The 14,889-nt window shown below is 27.9% G+C and overlaps 1 protein-coding gene across 1 annotated transcript; it reads left to right on the top strand.

Annotated features, from left to right (window-relative positions):
- The first annotated feature begins 5,501 nt into the window (after positions 1–5,501).
- On the top strand, positions 5,502–8,047 carry LOC127253570 (uncharacterized). Its single transcript, XM_051278220.1, has 2 exons — positions 5,502–6,267; positions 6,859–8,047. The coding sequence occupies exons 1-2, from the start codon at positions 5,508–5,510 to the stop codon at positions 7,959–7,961; spliced, it is 1,863 nt and encodes a 620-aa protein (XP_051134177.1). The 5' UTR covers positions 5,502–5,507; the 3' UTR covers positions 7,962–8,047.
- The last annotated feature ends 6,842 nt before the right edge of the window (positions 8,048–14,889 follow it).

Genomic DNA, 14,889 nt, shown 5'->3' with positions numbered 1-14,889 from the left:
CGTCCAAAGAAGACATCAAATCAAAAACCGATGATCAAGTTGCCCACATGGAGACCAAAACTCTTTAAAAGGCGGCAAAGTCAAACCAAAGATCAAAGCCGTGGATTGTCCAAAGAAGACGTCAAATCCAAACACGATGATCTAATCGTCCACACGGAGACCAAAGTCCTCTAAAAGCGGCAAAGCCATACCAAATATCAAAGTCTCGGATCGTCCAAAGAAGACATCAAATCGAAAGCAGACGATCGAATCGCCCACACTGAGACCAAAACTCTCCAGAAGGTGGCAAAGCCAAACAAAAGATCAAAGCTACGGATCGTCCAAAGAAGATATCAAATCCAAAGCCGACGATCAAATGACATGCACGGAGACCAAACCTCTCCAAAAGGCGGCAAAGCCATATCAAATGTCAAAGCCTCGGATCGTACAAAGAAGACATCAAATTCAAAGCCGACAATCAAATCGCCCACACGGAGACCAAAATCCTCCAAAAGGCGGAAAAGTCAAATCAAAGATCGAAGCTATGGATTGTCCAAAGAGGACATCAAATTCAAAATCGATGATCAAATCGCCGACACGGAGACCAAATCTCTCCAAAAAGCGGCGAAGTCAAACAAAAGATCAAAGCCTCGGATCATCTAAATGGGACAAGCCGATGATCAAATCACCCGCACGAAGACCAAAGCCCTCCAAAGTCCGGCAAAGCCAAACCGAAGACCAAATCCCTTCGAATCAAAAAAGTCATTCAAAATCAAGTTGAAAAATAAATCGACCTAGAGAGAGAATCAAATGACTCATTTAGACAATAAGATCCGCTTTAAATCCAAATTAAATATAATTTGTAAAATTTTATATTTATTAAAAATAATATAATTTTTTGTCCACGCTAATGATTTTTAAAATAAATAAAATAAAAAATTATAATGAAATCACAATTCTATTAAAAAAATAACGCCATAAAATACAAATATAATCAAACTAAATTATTATTTATTACAACAATCAACATCTGCTTCTTCTGATCTATTTGACTATAATTTTAATAGTTAGGCAGAGGCCGATCCAATTAACCATTCCCATGTTAATATGTATAGTTATTTTTATTTCAGTAATTTAGTTATTGTTACTTTTTACTCCCTCCGCCGCACACACCGCATATACTGTGTCTGCTACACTGTAGATACGGTATTTTAAGAGGTATGTAATTAGTAGATAATTAAAAATATATTAGTAAAAAATAATTATCCTATAATATAAATAATTATAAATTAAAATTAAGATAACTAATTAGTTTAATTAAAATTAAAAAAAATAAATTAAAAAATTTAAAATAAGATTAAAGTGTGTAATTATTTTCCAAAAAAAGAAAAGTGACATGAATGTGAGACGAACAGAAACCGCAACGTGGATATGATATGTGGAGTAATATTTATAAATTTTTGTAGTTGTATTTTATTATAATTTTATGTTGTAATTTTATTTTGTGTAATATAATATTAATTTATTATATATTATATAAAAAATTATATTTTTATTTTTATTTTTATTTTTTATAAAACAAGCTCAAATACACGTAACAATTACACAGAACCCCTAGAACCTTCTTATTCAATCCGAATCCATGCCTACAACTATATTTTGTGGAGCCTGGTTTGTAGGATATTATGTTCGATTAGGAATTTATTCGATGCGTACTTTCGGATAGCAGTTGAGAGTTCCCATGTCATAAAAGATAACTAAATAAATGAAAATTGCTAAATATATGTATATATATAAAACAATCCTGAAAAAAGGACAAAATGCAATTTTGAAAATTCTTTCTCCAAAAAATGGATACTTTTTCACCCTTACGTCCTGCGGAGGTGATAAGTTTCTCAAACAATTATATAAAATCAACCAATTCACAGCATCATCGTTAGTCAAACAAGACACAAAGCCAGCTTGTGCCTGGATTTGTGTTCAATAAAAAATAATTGTGCTACTTTGTATTTAGAGAAATCGATTGTTTTTCTTTCTGTCTTGGTATATTTCTATACTCCTACTTAGTGTTGAAGACAATTGAAAATTATCTGAAGAAGGGGAATTTGGTTTTACTCTCAGCTAGAGAGGTTATCTGTAAGTATTTTAACTGCGGGTTGATCGCTTATTTTTTGTGCATAGCTATGCAAAGAGGATTATCTGAGATAATAGTTTGTGGTCTCTCACCGGAGTCGAAAATGACATGATTCCACCGGAGCAGAAAACTAGATGACTTTCCACCGGAGTCGAAAACGAGATGACTTTCCATCGGAGCCGAAAACGAGATGACTCCACCGAAACCGAAAACGACATGATTCTACCGGAGCAAAAAACAGATAGATCGCAAACACCAAAAAATCTCACACAGGCAACAGACAAACAACGAACATATGGCAGATCACAGATAAATTTCAGATCGCACCCAGACAATAGACAACCAACGGACAGATGGCAAATCGCCGAAAGATTTCAGATCGCACGCAGGCAACAGACAGACAACGGACATATGATATATAGCAAATATATTTCATATCGCATGCAAACACTGAATAGATGATGACAGATAGCATGATTTCAAAATCACAAGACATTCGGGTACAATAAAAAAAAAATATAGGGATTTTAAATATAGATAAAAAAATTATTGAGGAGAAAAATAGAAATATAAAAAATTTTGAGTGAGAGCTATGTGTAAAAGATTATAAATTTAATTTAATTTATTTATATTTTGTAAATATGTTTAAAATGAATAAATTTACTGATTTTAAAAAATGTGTCAACTATCATGGGAGAACCTAAAATGAAAAATATGCCGACTGTTATGGGATGAAGAAAATATGATTCTTCTTTCACATTTTTCGTACATCAAACACTTCTAATTTGAATACTAATGTTTGTCTCGGTTTCACATCCTGTTTGTTTGTTATTCATCTTGTTGCTGTATCATTCCTCCCTCCTTTCTTCTTTTGGCTCTAATTAATGTTAGCTTGTTTTGTTCTTTATTTATTTTACACTATTTCCGTCCAATTTGAAATTATATATTTACCTTTAAGTTTAAAAAATAATAATATTTTTAATTATAACGAGTAGTTAAAACTAATATAAAAATAATTTTGCTCTTAGTGTTTATTTTATTTATTTTTATTGTGTGTAAAAGGTATTAATATGATAGCAAAATAATAGTATATATTTTAGAAATAGTTATTTTATAATTGAACAAATCTAAATAAAAATATATATATGTATATAGTTAAGTTGATTGAAGGATTATTACTACTTGTGGCTATTACTGTGATGATTATAATTAATCAATACAATGCTAATAAAACAAACAATATATACCGGCAACATACGAGATGTAAATCAATAGCACAATATGTATGTTTATACGATATATATATATAAATTACATGAACCGCCAGTATATAATATTAACCCAAGCACCACACATATCATATTTAATCTCACGCGTAAGGTGGCGGCTATAGTGCTGAATTTAAAAATTAATTTTGTGCTAAACAACACTCAATAAACTCACAAAAAACACTCGACATTATTATTGACAAACACATCATTTATATTTATATACAAACACAACATATGAACTTACAACATATGTATAGACTAATATAGCATACGTAACAATTGATTTTAGCACGTGGCATACTCTTATACATCACACGCTGTAATTATAAACATACATTACATACATGTCTTTATTACAAACAACACATGTTAGGAGTAACAAAGACATTCTATTTTTATATTTTATGCATATTATTTTAAAAAAATCAGCACGGTAACTGTAATCCTTCCCCACGCCTAAATATATTAACATAGTACACATAAAATACAATGATGTATATAGATTATACACATCTATGTACTATATAATCTATTTTTAGTCTACTATATTTTCATATGTTAGATTGGGAATAATCAACATAATGCTAATTAATCTCAATCAACATTCAAACCATTTCGATTATTATTACTCATTTTTTAGTTGTTTGGAGTTGCTCCACCTCATTTATGTAGAGATGTGTAAGCAAAATGGTCCAAACTTGAGAACATACTCCAGGAACATTGCGGGTGTATTTTTTTACTCAAATAAATCAATAAATTTTTCCCAAAAAATTAATATATTATACGTATTCATTAGTTTTATATTATCAACATATTTTTTTATACCTCACATAAAAAAAAATTCTTCAAAGCAAAATACAAAACAAACACACCCTGCAGGATTCGGAAGAAAGTTTGTTGGTGAGAGAGAACTAAGAAAGATCCGAAAGAAAATTTTCAAAGTTTAATATATGATTTAAGTTAAACACAAATTGAGTGAAAAAAAAAAGAAAAAAGAAAAAGAAAAAAAAAAAAGAGAAAAAAAAAAAAGAATTCAACATGCTTTATTTATTTATTTTACTCTTTCTCTTTTTTCTGTTCTTTTAACTTTTCTTTTATAATTTAAAAATAAAATAAACATTTTTGGTTGAATACTGAGTAATTATTTAAATAAAATCTGAGTAAATTTTTACATAATTCCCAATTTTTTATTGAGAAATTTTTTGATTAAATCGATAAAAAAAAATTAAATAAATTATGTATATATATTTATATGCATGTTAAAACTAAATTAATATATGTCTACACTTACAATAAAATAAATGTGTATATCTAGTGTAAAATATGAATAAAATTAAGGTTTTAGTTTGATTTTGATTTGAGTTTGAGCTTTTTTTTTTTTTTTTTTTTGAATTTTAATTTAAATAGTATTATGATACTACCTCCGTCCGGCTCTAAGGGTCTCATTTACTTTTTGCATATTAGTATTTGAATATTAATTATTATATAAAAACGTAGAACAAATTAAAAAGAAAATTACAAAAATACTTTCATTAGTGTCTTCTAATACTAGAATAGAAGGACATTTATAAAAAAAAAATTATACAAATATAATGATAATTTTAATGTTAAGTACAATAAAGTAAAAGGTAAATGTGACCATTAGAGGCGGACATAATATTGTGACATACAATAAGATATTTTTATTTGATAACAGTGACTACTATTCTTGGTTTCAAACCAAACCAAACGAAACAAACCCTAGATCGGTGGAAAATCACTAAAAAGTGATATTGATTGACTTCCGTTTGTAGATAAATAAATAAATGAAACGTATTCTTAACGATTTTTAATTTTTAGGTGAGACGGTCATTCATATTATCTAACAACTAAGTTAGTTTATATTTATTTTAAAATTATATTGTATATATATATATATAAAAATATTTGAAGTAAATAAAAGTCCTCGTGGTTTTTACATTTTTACTTAAAAATATAAAAGTTATCATACAATATACCTTTTTCTTTTTGAACTGGAAAATATATTAAAGAGTAAAAGTGCCGCGAATACACACAAACAAGGCATATATATATATATATATCTTATATGTTCTCCATATCGTCGTCCCTAACTTACCCAAAATATGTATAGCAGAGGTTTCATACCCGTTTGGTATGAAATTCCCCAAGTAAATCCTCATATGATCGAAACTGTCGAAGAAAACAATCTCGATCTTGATCTAGAAAATAAAACATTTTGCGACGCATGTAAGTTGCCAATTTTCTCGACTCCTTATATTTCTTATAGAGGCGACGACCATGTTCATTTTCTTCACAAATGTTGCGACAAACTCGACCAAGAAATATTCCAACATCCTTTGCACCCCAAGAAGCTTCTCTTGCAAAAGCAACACACCCCAAATCTTCCATCATCTTGCAACAATTGCAAAAGAGATTTTAGCGAAGGAGGCTTCTTCTACCAATGCCCCGACAATAATTGCAATTTTACTCTCGATATTTTGTGCGCCACGATGATTAAAATTATGCATCGAAGTCATAGACATGAGTTGATGCTCATTCGTAGAAGAGGGAATCGGTTCACTTGTGGGGCTTGCGGATTAGAGCACGATGGAGACTTCTATTGGTGCGATCTTTGTAATTTTTATCTTCATCACAAATGCGCGTTGCTTCCCAACACCATTGTTCATGACAAGCATAAGGAGCATCCTCTTTGCATTACTTACGATCTTCCCATGGAATCGGCTAAATTCCAAAAGTGCGAACATTGTTCTCTTTGCCTTGATAAGCTCTCGTCCATCAAGTCCGGAATCTATTTTTGTACGACGTGTGATTACAACGTACACATCAAATGTGTAATAAAGGATCCATCTAGTTATCGTCCAGGTAAATCGATTTATTTTATAGAGTTTGTTCGCTTAGTGTTTTTTTTTTTTCCGTTGTTTTTACTATTCATTATTTCAATTATTTCAATTTTACCTATAAAATATTATATTTGATAATTATTTTGTTTTCATTAGTCATTTGGATTTTTATGTCTATTTACTGTAGCAATTAGTACAATTGTTGCTTCTTATATATCAAAATATTGGTGAATATATATAGTCTTAACAATGTTGCATTTTATTCTTCACATTTGAAGATTAAAAATATAAAATTCCAATGGCCTAAAATATTTTGTTATAATTTTGAAGTGAGTTGTTTCAAAACTTCTGCAATTTTTTTTTTTTTTTTTTTGCGACGCTGTTGCCGCTTCAGCTCCTGCAGTACACTTTGATCCCGGAAGGATGCGTGTAAGGTGTGAGTGTGTGAAGTAGAAAAAAAAATAAATTAAAAATTATAAAATTATATTCCCTAAAAGATCGTGACAAAAGTAACACATTAAAAACGTTGTGTTTATTATCATGTCCCTCTTTTGATTATTTATTTATTTATTTATTATTATTATAAATATACAACTCTCTTGTTTTTACACAGTATCGAATCAAGAAGTAGCAAGTGGGCTTGTTCATTTGCCAATGCTCGATGAGAATACAAGTTTAATGGAGTGTTTATTGAAGAACAAAAATGGCCAAAATGGCAGTAGCATAGGAGCCATTGAAGAACATATAACACTCTTGCCAAGAAAAGATATACATGAACATGATTTGATCCTTCATGAGAAATATGGCGACGGCGACGGCGACGATCCTTCTCGATCTTATGTGTGCAATGGTTGCATTGAGCCCATAGTTTCGCCACCATTCTATTGTTGCTCTCAATGCGACGATTTCTGCCTCCACACTTGTTGCGCCAAACTTCCTTCCAAGTACAATAATGCGATCCATGGATTGCTTTCATCCGGTTGCAAAAATAGACCGTACACTCTTTTGCCAACTTTGTTGCCCGAATACTTCTTCTCAAGGTATTGGTGCAGAGGTTGTTTTCGATATTGTAATGGATTCATCTACAATTGCGTCAATTGTGGGACAGGGATGGATGTTCGATGCGCTCTTTTACCAGAAGCGATCACTTATGAAGGTCACGGCAAATCCCACATTCTTTTCTTATCGTACACGCCTACATCCACGAGTGGCCGGGCTTGCCAGGGTTGCAACACTAGTATCCAACAACAACTTTTTTACAAATGTTGTAGTTGTTCTAATTTCGAGCTACACGTTCTTTGTGCTCTTTTACCGTTGAATGTGTCTCACAAGCGCGACAAGCATCCATTGAAGCTATCATTTTTAAAGATCTCGACTCTCCAAAGTGATAGAGATTTTTGCGAGATTTGTGAAGAGAGCATGGATACCGAATGTTGGTACTATCATTGCAAAGAATGCGACACTTTGTTTCACATTAGGTGCATTCCTAGTGTTGGGGAGTATTCAATGATAAAATTTGGGGGATCTATTCGATTACGGGGCCATGATTGCTCTTCCCTGCTCACTTCTACTCCATTGCTCACAAGTTATAGCTTCACGTGTAGCCTTTGCAAGAAAGTTATTGACGGCCGAGAGGGAGGGATTGGATTCGAATGCATCAAGTGTTGCTTCCGGTCGTGCTATGATTGCGCTAGATGGGATCAAAACTACAAGTGAGTTAATTCTTTTTTCGAGATGGGATCGAGTTTATGTGTTTTTGTATTTCTTAATGAGTGTATAATGAACGTGTATTTTTTCTTTGACATTGTTTTTAAGTTCTTTTAGTATGCAACTTTATGTTTATTACTAAAAAATATAAGTAAAATTTGGTGATATAAATGACCGTCTTACTTATTTAAGCTATTAGAAATAACTAATACTTGCCCTTGGACGATGATAAATGAGAGATGGTGGAACTCAAACACAAAACCTATAACTCTGTTATCATTTTAGATGATGTAAATGATCGTATTAAAGTCGTAGTAATCTTAGGGGGAGTGTTGAATGTTGTCTCACATAAAAATATATTGGAACTTCCTATTAGTTATTATAAAGGTGAACTAAGCATCACATTAAAATATTATTTATTTCGTAACACAAATAAAAGATTTTCCAATAGAAATATGATATTTCTTTACAAAACATATCACGTTAAAATACTATATATTCCAAAAATAAAAATAAAAATTATACTCCAACCAAAACCAAATAAGAGTTTGTTCACTTGTTCCTTTTTTAGCTAACATCTATAGTTAATACTATAATCCCTTCGTCCTCCAAATTTATTCTCACTTTCTTTTTTAAGTAGGTCACTAAATTTATCCAATTACTAATTTTGGCAAAGTCAACAATTCAACATTTAATTATTACTCTCCATTCAACACTTATTTACAACAAATACCACTAACTTTATTACATTTTTTTCACTTCATTTACTTCTCTTTTTAACTGAATTTCCAAAATTATCCCCAATTACCTATCACTTTTTCAATAAAATATTCATTTTTATTAATTCTGTGCCGAGCCCAAATGGACTAATTTTAATGGACGAGTGAGTATTTTATTAAAATATAGTTTTTAAACTTTCAAACATATACTAATATTTTAATCAAATACTCCATCCGTTCCTTAACAATTTATCAATTTTTCTATTTTGCTTCGTCCTATAACAAAGATTCCATTTTTTTTTTTTTGTAATTGTACTTTCTACTAACATTAAAAATACTCTTATAACTTACAATATATTACACCAAATGTCATTACATTTATATCATATAATACTAATAAAGATATTTTTAATGTTAAATATAATGACGCAAAAGGTAAATGTTATCCTTAAAGGCAGACGGAGGAAGTATTTATCTTTTGGTTACATCTGTAATAGAATTTGCTCGAGATATCGTTTCACTTAAATGTTTGAACTATTAGAGATACGTATTATTAATATCTACATACGGCACTCAACAAACATGATTGATATTTATTGTTGCAACATTAAAACCCTAAGACATATACTCCATGTACTAACTCAAATTATTATTTTTTATTATTTTCATTTGTTCCACCTATAAAAGTATTTTTTTTTTATTATTTTAGTAAAAGTAATTATACATTAATATCAAAATATCATTCACTTTTATTTCAATTATAAATATACTATTACACATGCAATTACTTTATACATAAGATCAAATGGCAGAAATGTTAAAATTTCTTATACATTTCTATTAATCAATAAATTAAATAGTATTATTTCTTAATCTAATACAAACCCAAAATGGTACTTTTGTGGGACGGAAAGAGTATCTAGTTTCAATTTATTGCTTTGAGTTTATGTAAATATTTCTACTTTGAGATCAAACATCAATTGTTTCTGTAAATAATTTGGTTTAGATTTTTGGACTATGTATATATATATATATTTATAATTTAGGAATCTGCAGAAGCTATCCGAATTAAAATGCGCATTGGGTAGACCTCTGACCGAATTCAGCAATGCTTGTGTTTTAGTATGTGGTACCATTTGTTGTTGGCTTTAACTTTATTGAAATTATCTTTATAAGATCTCTAGCTTTTTTTTCCCGACACACGCAAGGTATGAAATATAAATGATAAAAATTATGTTTCTAACCAAATTTTCTGTTTTAGAATAAGTTAATTGTAAATTTCAAGCCATTTCATTTTCATTCCAAACCATTTTCCTTCTCCAGACGTTTAATAGATCTATTAGTATAGTAAAATAGAAACATGAAATATATATATTATACATAATTTTGTAGAAATTTCAAATAAGTTGGATAGCAACGAAAAGATGAATTGAAATTGTTTATATAATAATTTAAAAGTTATATTTCCAGTGTCCACTTTTATCTTCAAATTTACATCATATTTACGTTGAAAGTTGCATGTGAAATATAATTATGCAAAACACTAAAATGTTGATATATATATATGATTTGTTCTTTTAACCGTTCAAATTTAAATAACATTATTCACTATGCACAGTTTCTAATAAATAATATTACTTTTTTTTACAAAATATCACATAAAAATATTATTTAAACAAAAATTCAAATCAATATTGTATTTCAAATAAATTTCAAACTACATTTGCGAAGTGAGTTTTACATAATTTTTTTTTACAATTGTTTTATAATTTTTTTAATTGTCCGTGCACAATTTTATTTTTTATTTTTATATTTTTCTACATGATTCTAAAAATATAAATACATAATATAATTACTTATGTTTTGTTCTTTTTATATTTATTCACTACAAAAAAATTTTCTAATTAGCTACAATATTTTTAACTATAAAGTATTTTTGTAGTTAAAACGTGTTATTTAGCAACAAATTAATTTTATTGTTAAAAATAAATTATGTACTCACTACAAAAAAAAAATATATATTTATATCGGAATTCCGTTTCTAAAGTTCACGTAGCTAACGTAATTTCATCTCTAATTCTGTCTCTAATATCATTAGTAACGGAAAAAGTGGATTTAAAAACGAAAAAACATCGTTACACAATTGATATTTTCTTGTAGTGACTACAAAATTAATTTGTTTGCTAGAAAATTTTATTTTTAACTACAAAATTATTTTTCATATAAATTAGGTATGAATGTAATGTTTTGCAATTTTAATATAATATAAAATATAAAAAATATATATTTAATTTGATATTTTTTTTAAGAAAAATTTTGATAAATAATACTCCCTCCGTCCCGAAACTAAATATCCATTTGCTATTTGCACGTAGTTTTAGAAATATTAGTATTATTTGGGATATAGTAGGAATAAAGTAGAAATGACTAAAATAACTTTATTAGTACGTGTGATATAAAGGTAATGACATTTGTGTAATATTTTGTAAGTTGTAAGGGTATTTGTAATGTTAGGTAGATAGTACAGTTGCTAAAAAAAAATAGATACTTTATTATGAGATGGACTAAAATGGAAAAATAAATACTTTGTTACGGGACGATGGGATTAAAAATTCTTAAAAGGTTTGTCAAACGAAAACAAGAACACAACCTCAGTTTTTTTATTGGTCACTAAGCATCTTTTTCTTTTTCTTTCTCCAAATTTCATTCGACCAAAAATGTTAGCTTCCAATTGAAGAAACAAAATAATTTCTTAGAAAAGTGTGAATAAGTTTAACCCACAATCTTCCGTTGTATCCGTTTGTATTTCTTTCTCCTTTTATTTTTTCTTTTTCTTTTACTTTGCAATATATATTCTTTTTCTTTTACTTTGCAAAATATATATCTTAGAAAGATCTAAAACAATGAAAATAGACAATATAATGGAATTGCAGAGAAATGAGAGCAAAGAATAGAATTAGAGAGAAATGGAATTGAGTAGAGAATAAGAATTAATTATCTTGTTTGATAAAATAGACAATTTCATTTGAGAAATCTAAAATAAAAATGCAGATATATGAATGATTAAATAAAAATAAATGATTAATTCGATAAAAAGAGAGTTTTACCGAATGAAAATTCATGAAAAATATTTTTGGTAAATTTTTTTTTAAAAAAAATTATAATTATATACGATGTTTTTAAAGATTATATTTTAGTACAATTTATTAAAATATCGTAAAAATTAAATACTTTAAAAATAAATTAAGTTTGTTTTTTTGTAAAATTAAAATAATATAATTTTAAAAAAATTATAAAAATGAAATAGTATAAACAAATTTTAAAAATTAAAAAAAAAAATCAACATTATTTCTCTGCATATGGGAGAATAATGAAAACATAGAAATAAAAATGGTATCATTTCTCTTGTTTGTACCATTTCCATTTCTCTGACCTCATTTCTCTGTACCATTTGTTTGGGAATTGGATTTAAATCCACTGTTCATCCCATTTTTTCCCCAAAAACATCAAATCAAATACCTATTTTTTATTTGTTATATTATACTAAAAATCAATATTACATTCAAAACATTGCATCAATATCTGTTTATATCATATCATACAACTATTCAAATTCAAAATTTTTATTATTCAAATCCCAACTCAAAATTAAAATCCCCAAACAAATCACTATCGTTTATTTGTTTACTGTTTTGATTTCAAGTATTCTTTTTTTAATGTAAAATATTAGAAATCGTATAAATAACAAAAAAAAATCATATTTTATTATGAGTATTGATTTTCTGTAAGAATATAATATATATTTATTAAAAATAATGTTGGGTGAAAAAAATTAGCAAACAAACCCTTTATTTTCTATTCAAAACATGGAATTAAAGTCTGTAAGGGATGGCTTGGTGATGTAGAGGTTAGACTCGTAATCATGAGGTTATGAGTTCAAACTCCATAACCAAATTAGGAAAATGAAAATGTGGACACCATAAGTAGATGGAGGGAGTAATATATTACACCCACTTGTTATTTTTATATCGAACCAAAATACAAAAACAAACACACCCTTCAAATCCAAAATAAAAATAAAAGCATCAAAATTGCTTCTTCTACATATTATCTATCCATTTATTCTCTTTTTTACTTTCTCCTCTTAGCTTTTCCCTTTATAATTTATTCTTGCTTATGTGAAAAAGAGGCCAGTGTATAATTTGCTATGAACCCATTTATTGATAAAAGTACTCATTTTACTTAATCTCACTTAACCATGTCTTATATAAACATATAATTAGGTTAAACTATGATTGAATACAAGATATATATATATATATGTATATGTATTTTAATTTCTTACATGAATTAAAATTAGGAATGTCAAGTTCAAGTTGAATAAAAAAAAAAAGGACTAAACCCTAACCCTCCTCCAAATTTATTATTTTAAAAGTAAATTATGTAACATTCCTTTTTATTTTATTAAAAATCTACAAAATAGTTCGTATTTTATTTATTACGTGAAACTCTCTCGTGTTAAATTAAAGTATGCAAAAAAATACCGTCTTCGTCCAAAGTTGGTGTTTGGTTGTAAATATGGGCCTAAATTATGTAAATTTTATACAAATAAAAAAATAAAATATTTTAAATAATTTTTTTTGAATAAAATAAATTAATAAATAATTGGTCGATTCTTTATTTTTATAGTTTTTGTAGAAATTGGATGATAGTTTGTTTCTTAAAAACTATAAAATAAAGAGTTAATAAATTATCTATTTATTTATTTTATTAAAAAAAACTATTTAATATATTTATCTCTTTTGTTTGGATAAAACTTACATACTTAGGTTTATATTTATATCCAAATATCAATTTTGGACGAAAATGATGTTTTTGTGCAAACGGTATTTTTACAAAAGAGATTTTACACAATAAATAAAATACAAAATATTTATTATATTTTTACTAAAATACACGAGAATATTATATAGTTTACCTTTTTATTTTTCTTATTTACATTTCTAATACATTGTTTTTTCTTCTTTCCGCCGGTGAAGCATGTCTACTATGCCGTCACCTGTCACCTGTAGTTACCAGTGTAGTTCATCACCCATAATGACTATAGCCATTCATCGTCTCAAGTTTTATTTTATTTTTTCTAGTATGTTTCTTGTTGTGTTATTCAAATTTATTTAGGCTATCAATTGAAACGAAACAATTGAGTTGCACCCGATAGAAATATATTAATATTGCGTTCAGATTTGAGGATTTCAGGTTATTTTGGGGTTTGATTTTTCACAGCAAGAAAAGACAAATATGAACCTCTAATTAGATGTGAATATAAGGGTATGTCAATTGTAATAGGTTAAGAATTAGGGTTTTAAATCAATATAATGTCAATTGTAATAGGTTAAGAATTAGGGTTTTAACTCAATATATATTGAGTTAAAACCCTAATTCTTAACCTATTACAATTGACATATAGATCAGAGATATATCAGATATGCTGCGTAGATCGTTTAAGTCATTTGCTGATTTTATTTTATTCTTAACGTTATAAAAAAATATGTTGACATGCATATCAAAATATATCAAGTGGTATAAAATGTCACACTGTAAAGCCCCAATTGAAGTCCGGAGAATTTTGGGCATGTTTCTTTTGATGAGTTTGAGAAAATTTTAGTTTAGATTTAGTATTAAAATAATGTATGATGAAATATTTTTTTTAAAAAAAAATATATAATTTTTTTCGGAAAATACAGTCCAAATAGTAAAAAAAAAAAGTTTAGAGGCAAACGAATTTGAAATGTCTGTACAGTTCTAGGCTGCGGATTACTAGGGTTTACTACATATTGTACTTTTTGAAAAATACAAATATGAAAATATTAGTGAAAATATTTGATTAACCACTTCCAGACGTGAACTAGCTGAATTAGGTTAGCAAATTCTCGAATTTTTGTATGTGCATTTTTAACCTGATTTCTTAAATTTCGTTGCATAGAATAGATGTATTAAGTTGATACTAAAGTGTAAATTTTATAAAGAAAGTATATATATATATTGAACTATTATACGATGAACAACACTTATGTTAAAACCTAAAAGACAGAAAATGGACTAAATCAAATACATATTATATTAAATTATACTGAATTGTGACATTCGGCCCACAAGTCATACAAAGTCGGGCGTGTCAAGATTGTTAGACTAACCCTACAAGTTAATACGAGTCCTTT

The sequence above is a fragment of the Andrographis paniculata genome, unplaced genomic scaffold (assembly GCF_009805555.1).
Source record: "Andrographis paniculata isolate CXL003 unplaced genomic scaffold, ASM980555v1 Contig51END, whole genome shotgun sequence".
NCBI lineage: Eukaryota > Viridiplantae > Streptophyta > Magnoliopsida > Lamiales > Acanthaceae > Andrographis > Andrographis paniculata.
Note: the sequence above shows the minus strand (reverse complement) of the source record. Positions and strands in the feature narration are given on the sequence as shown.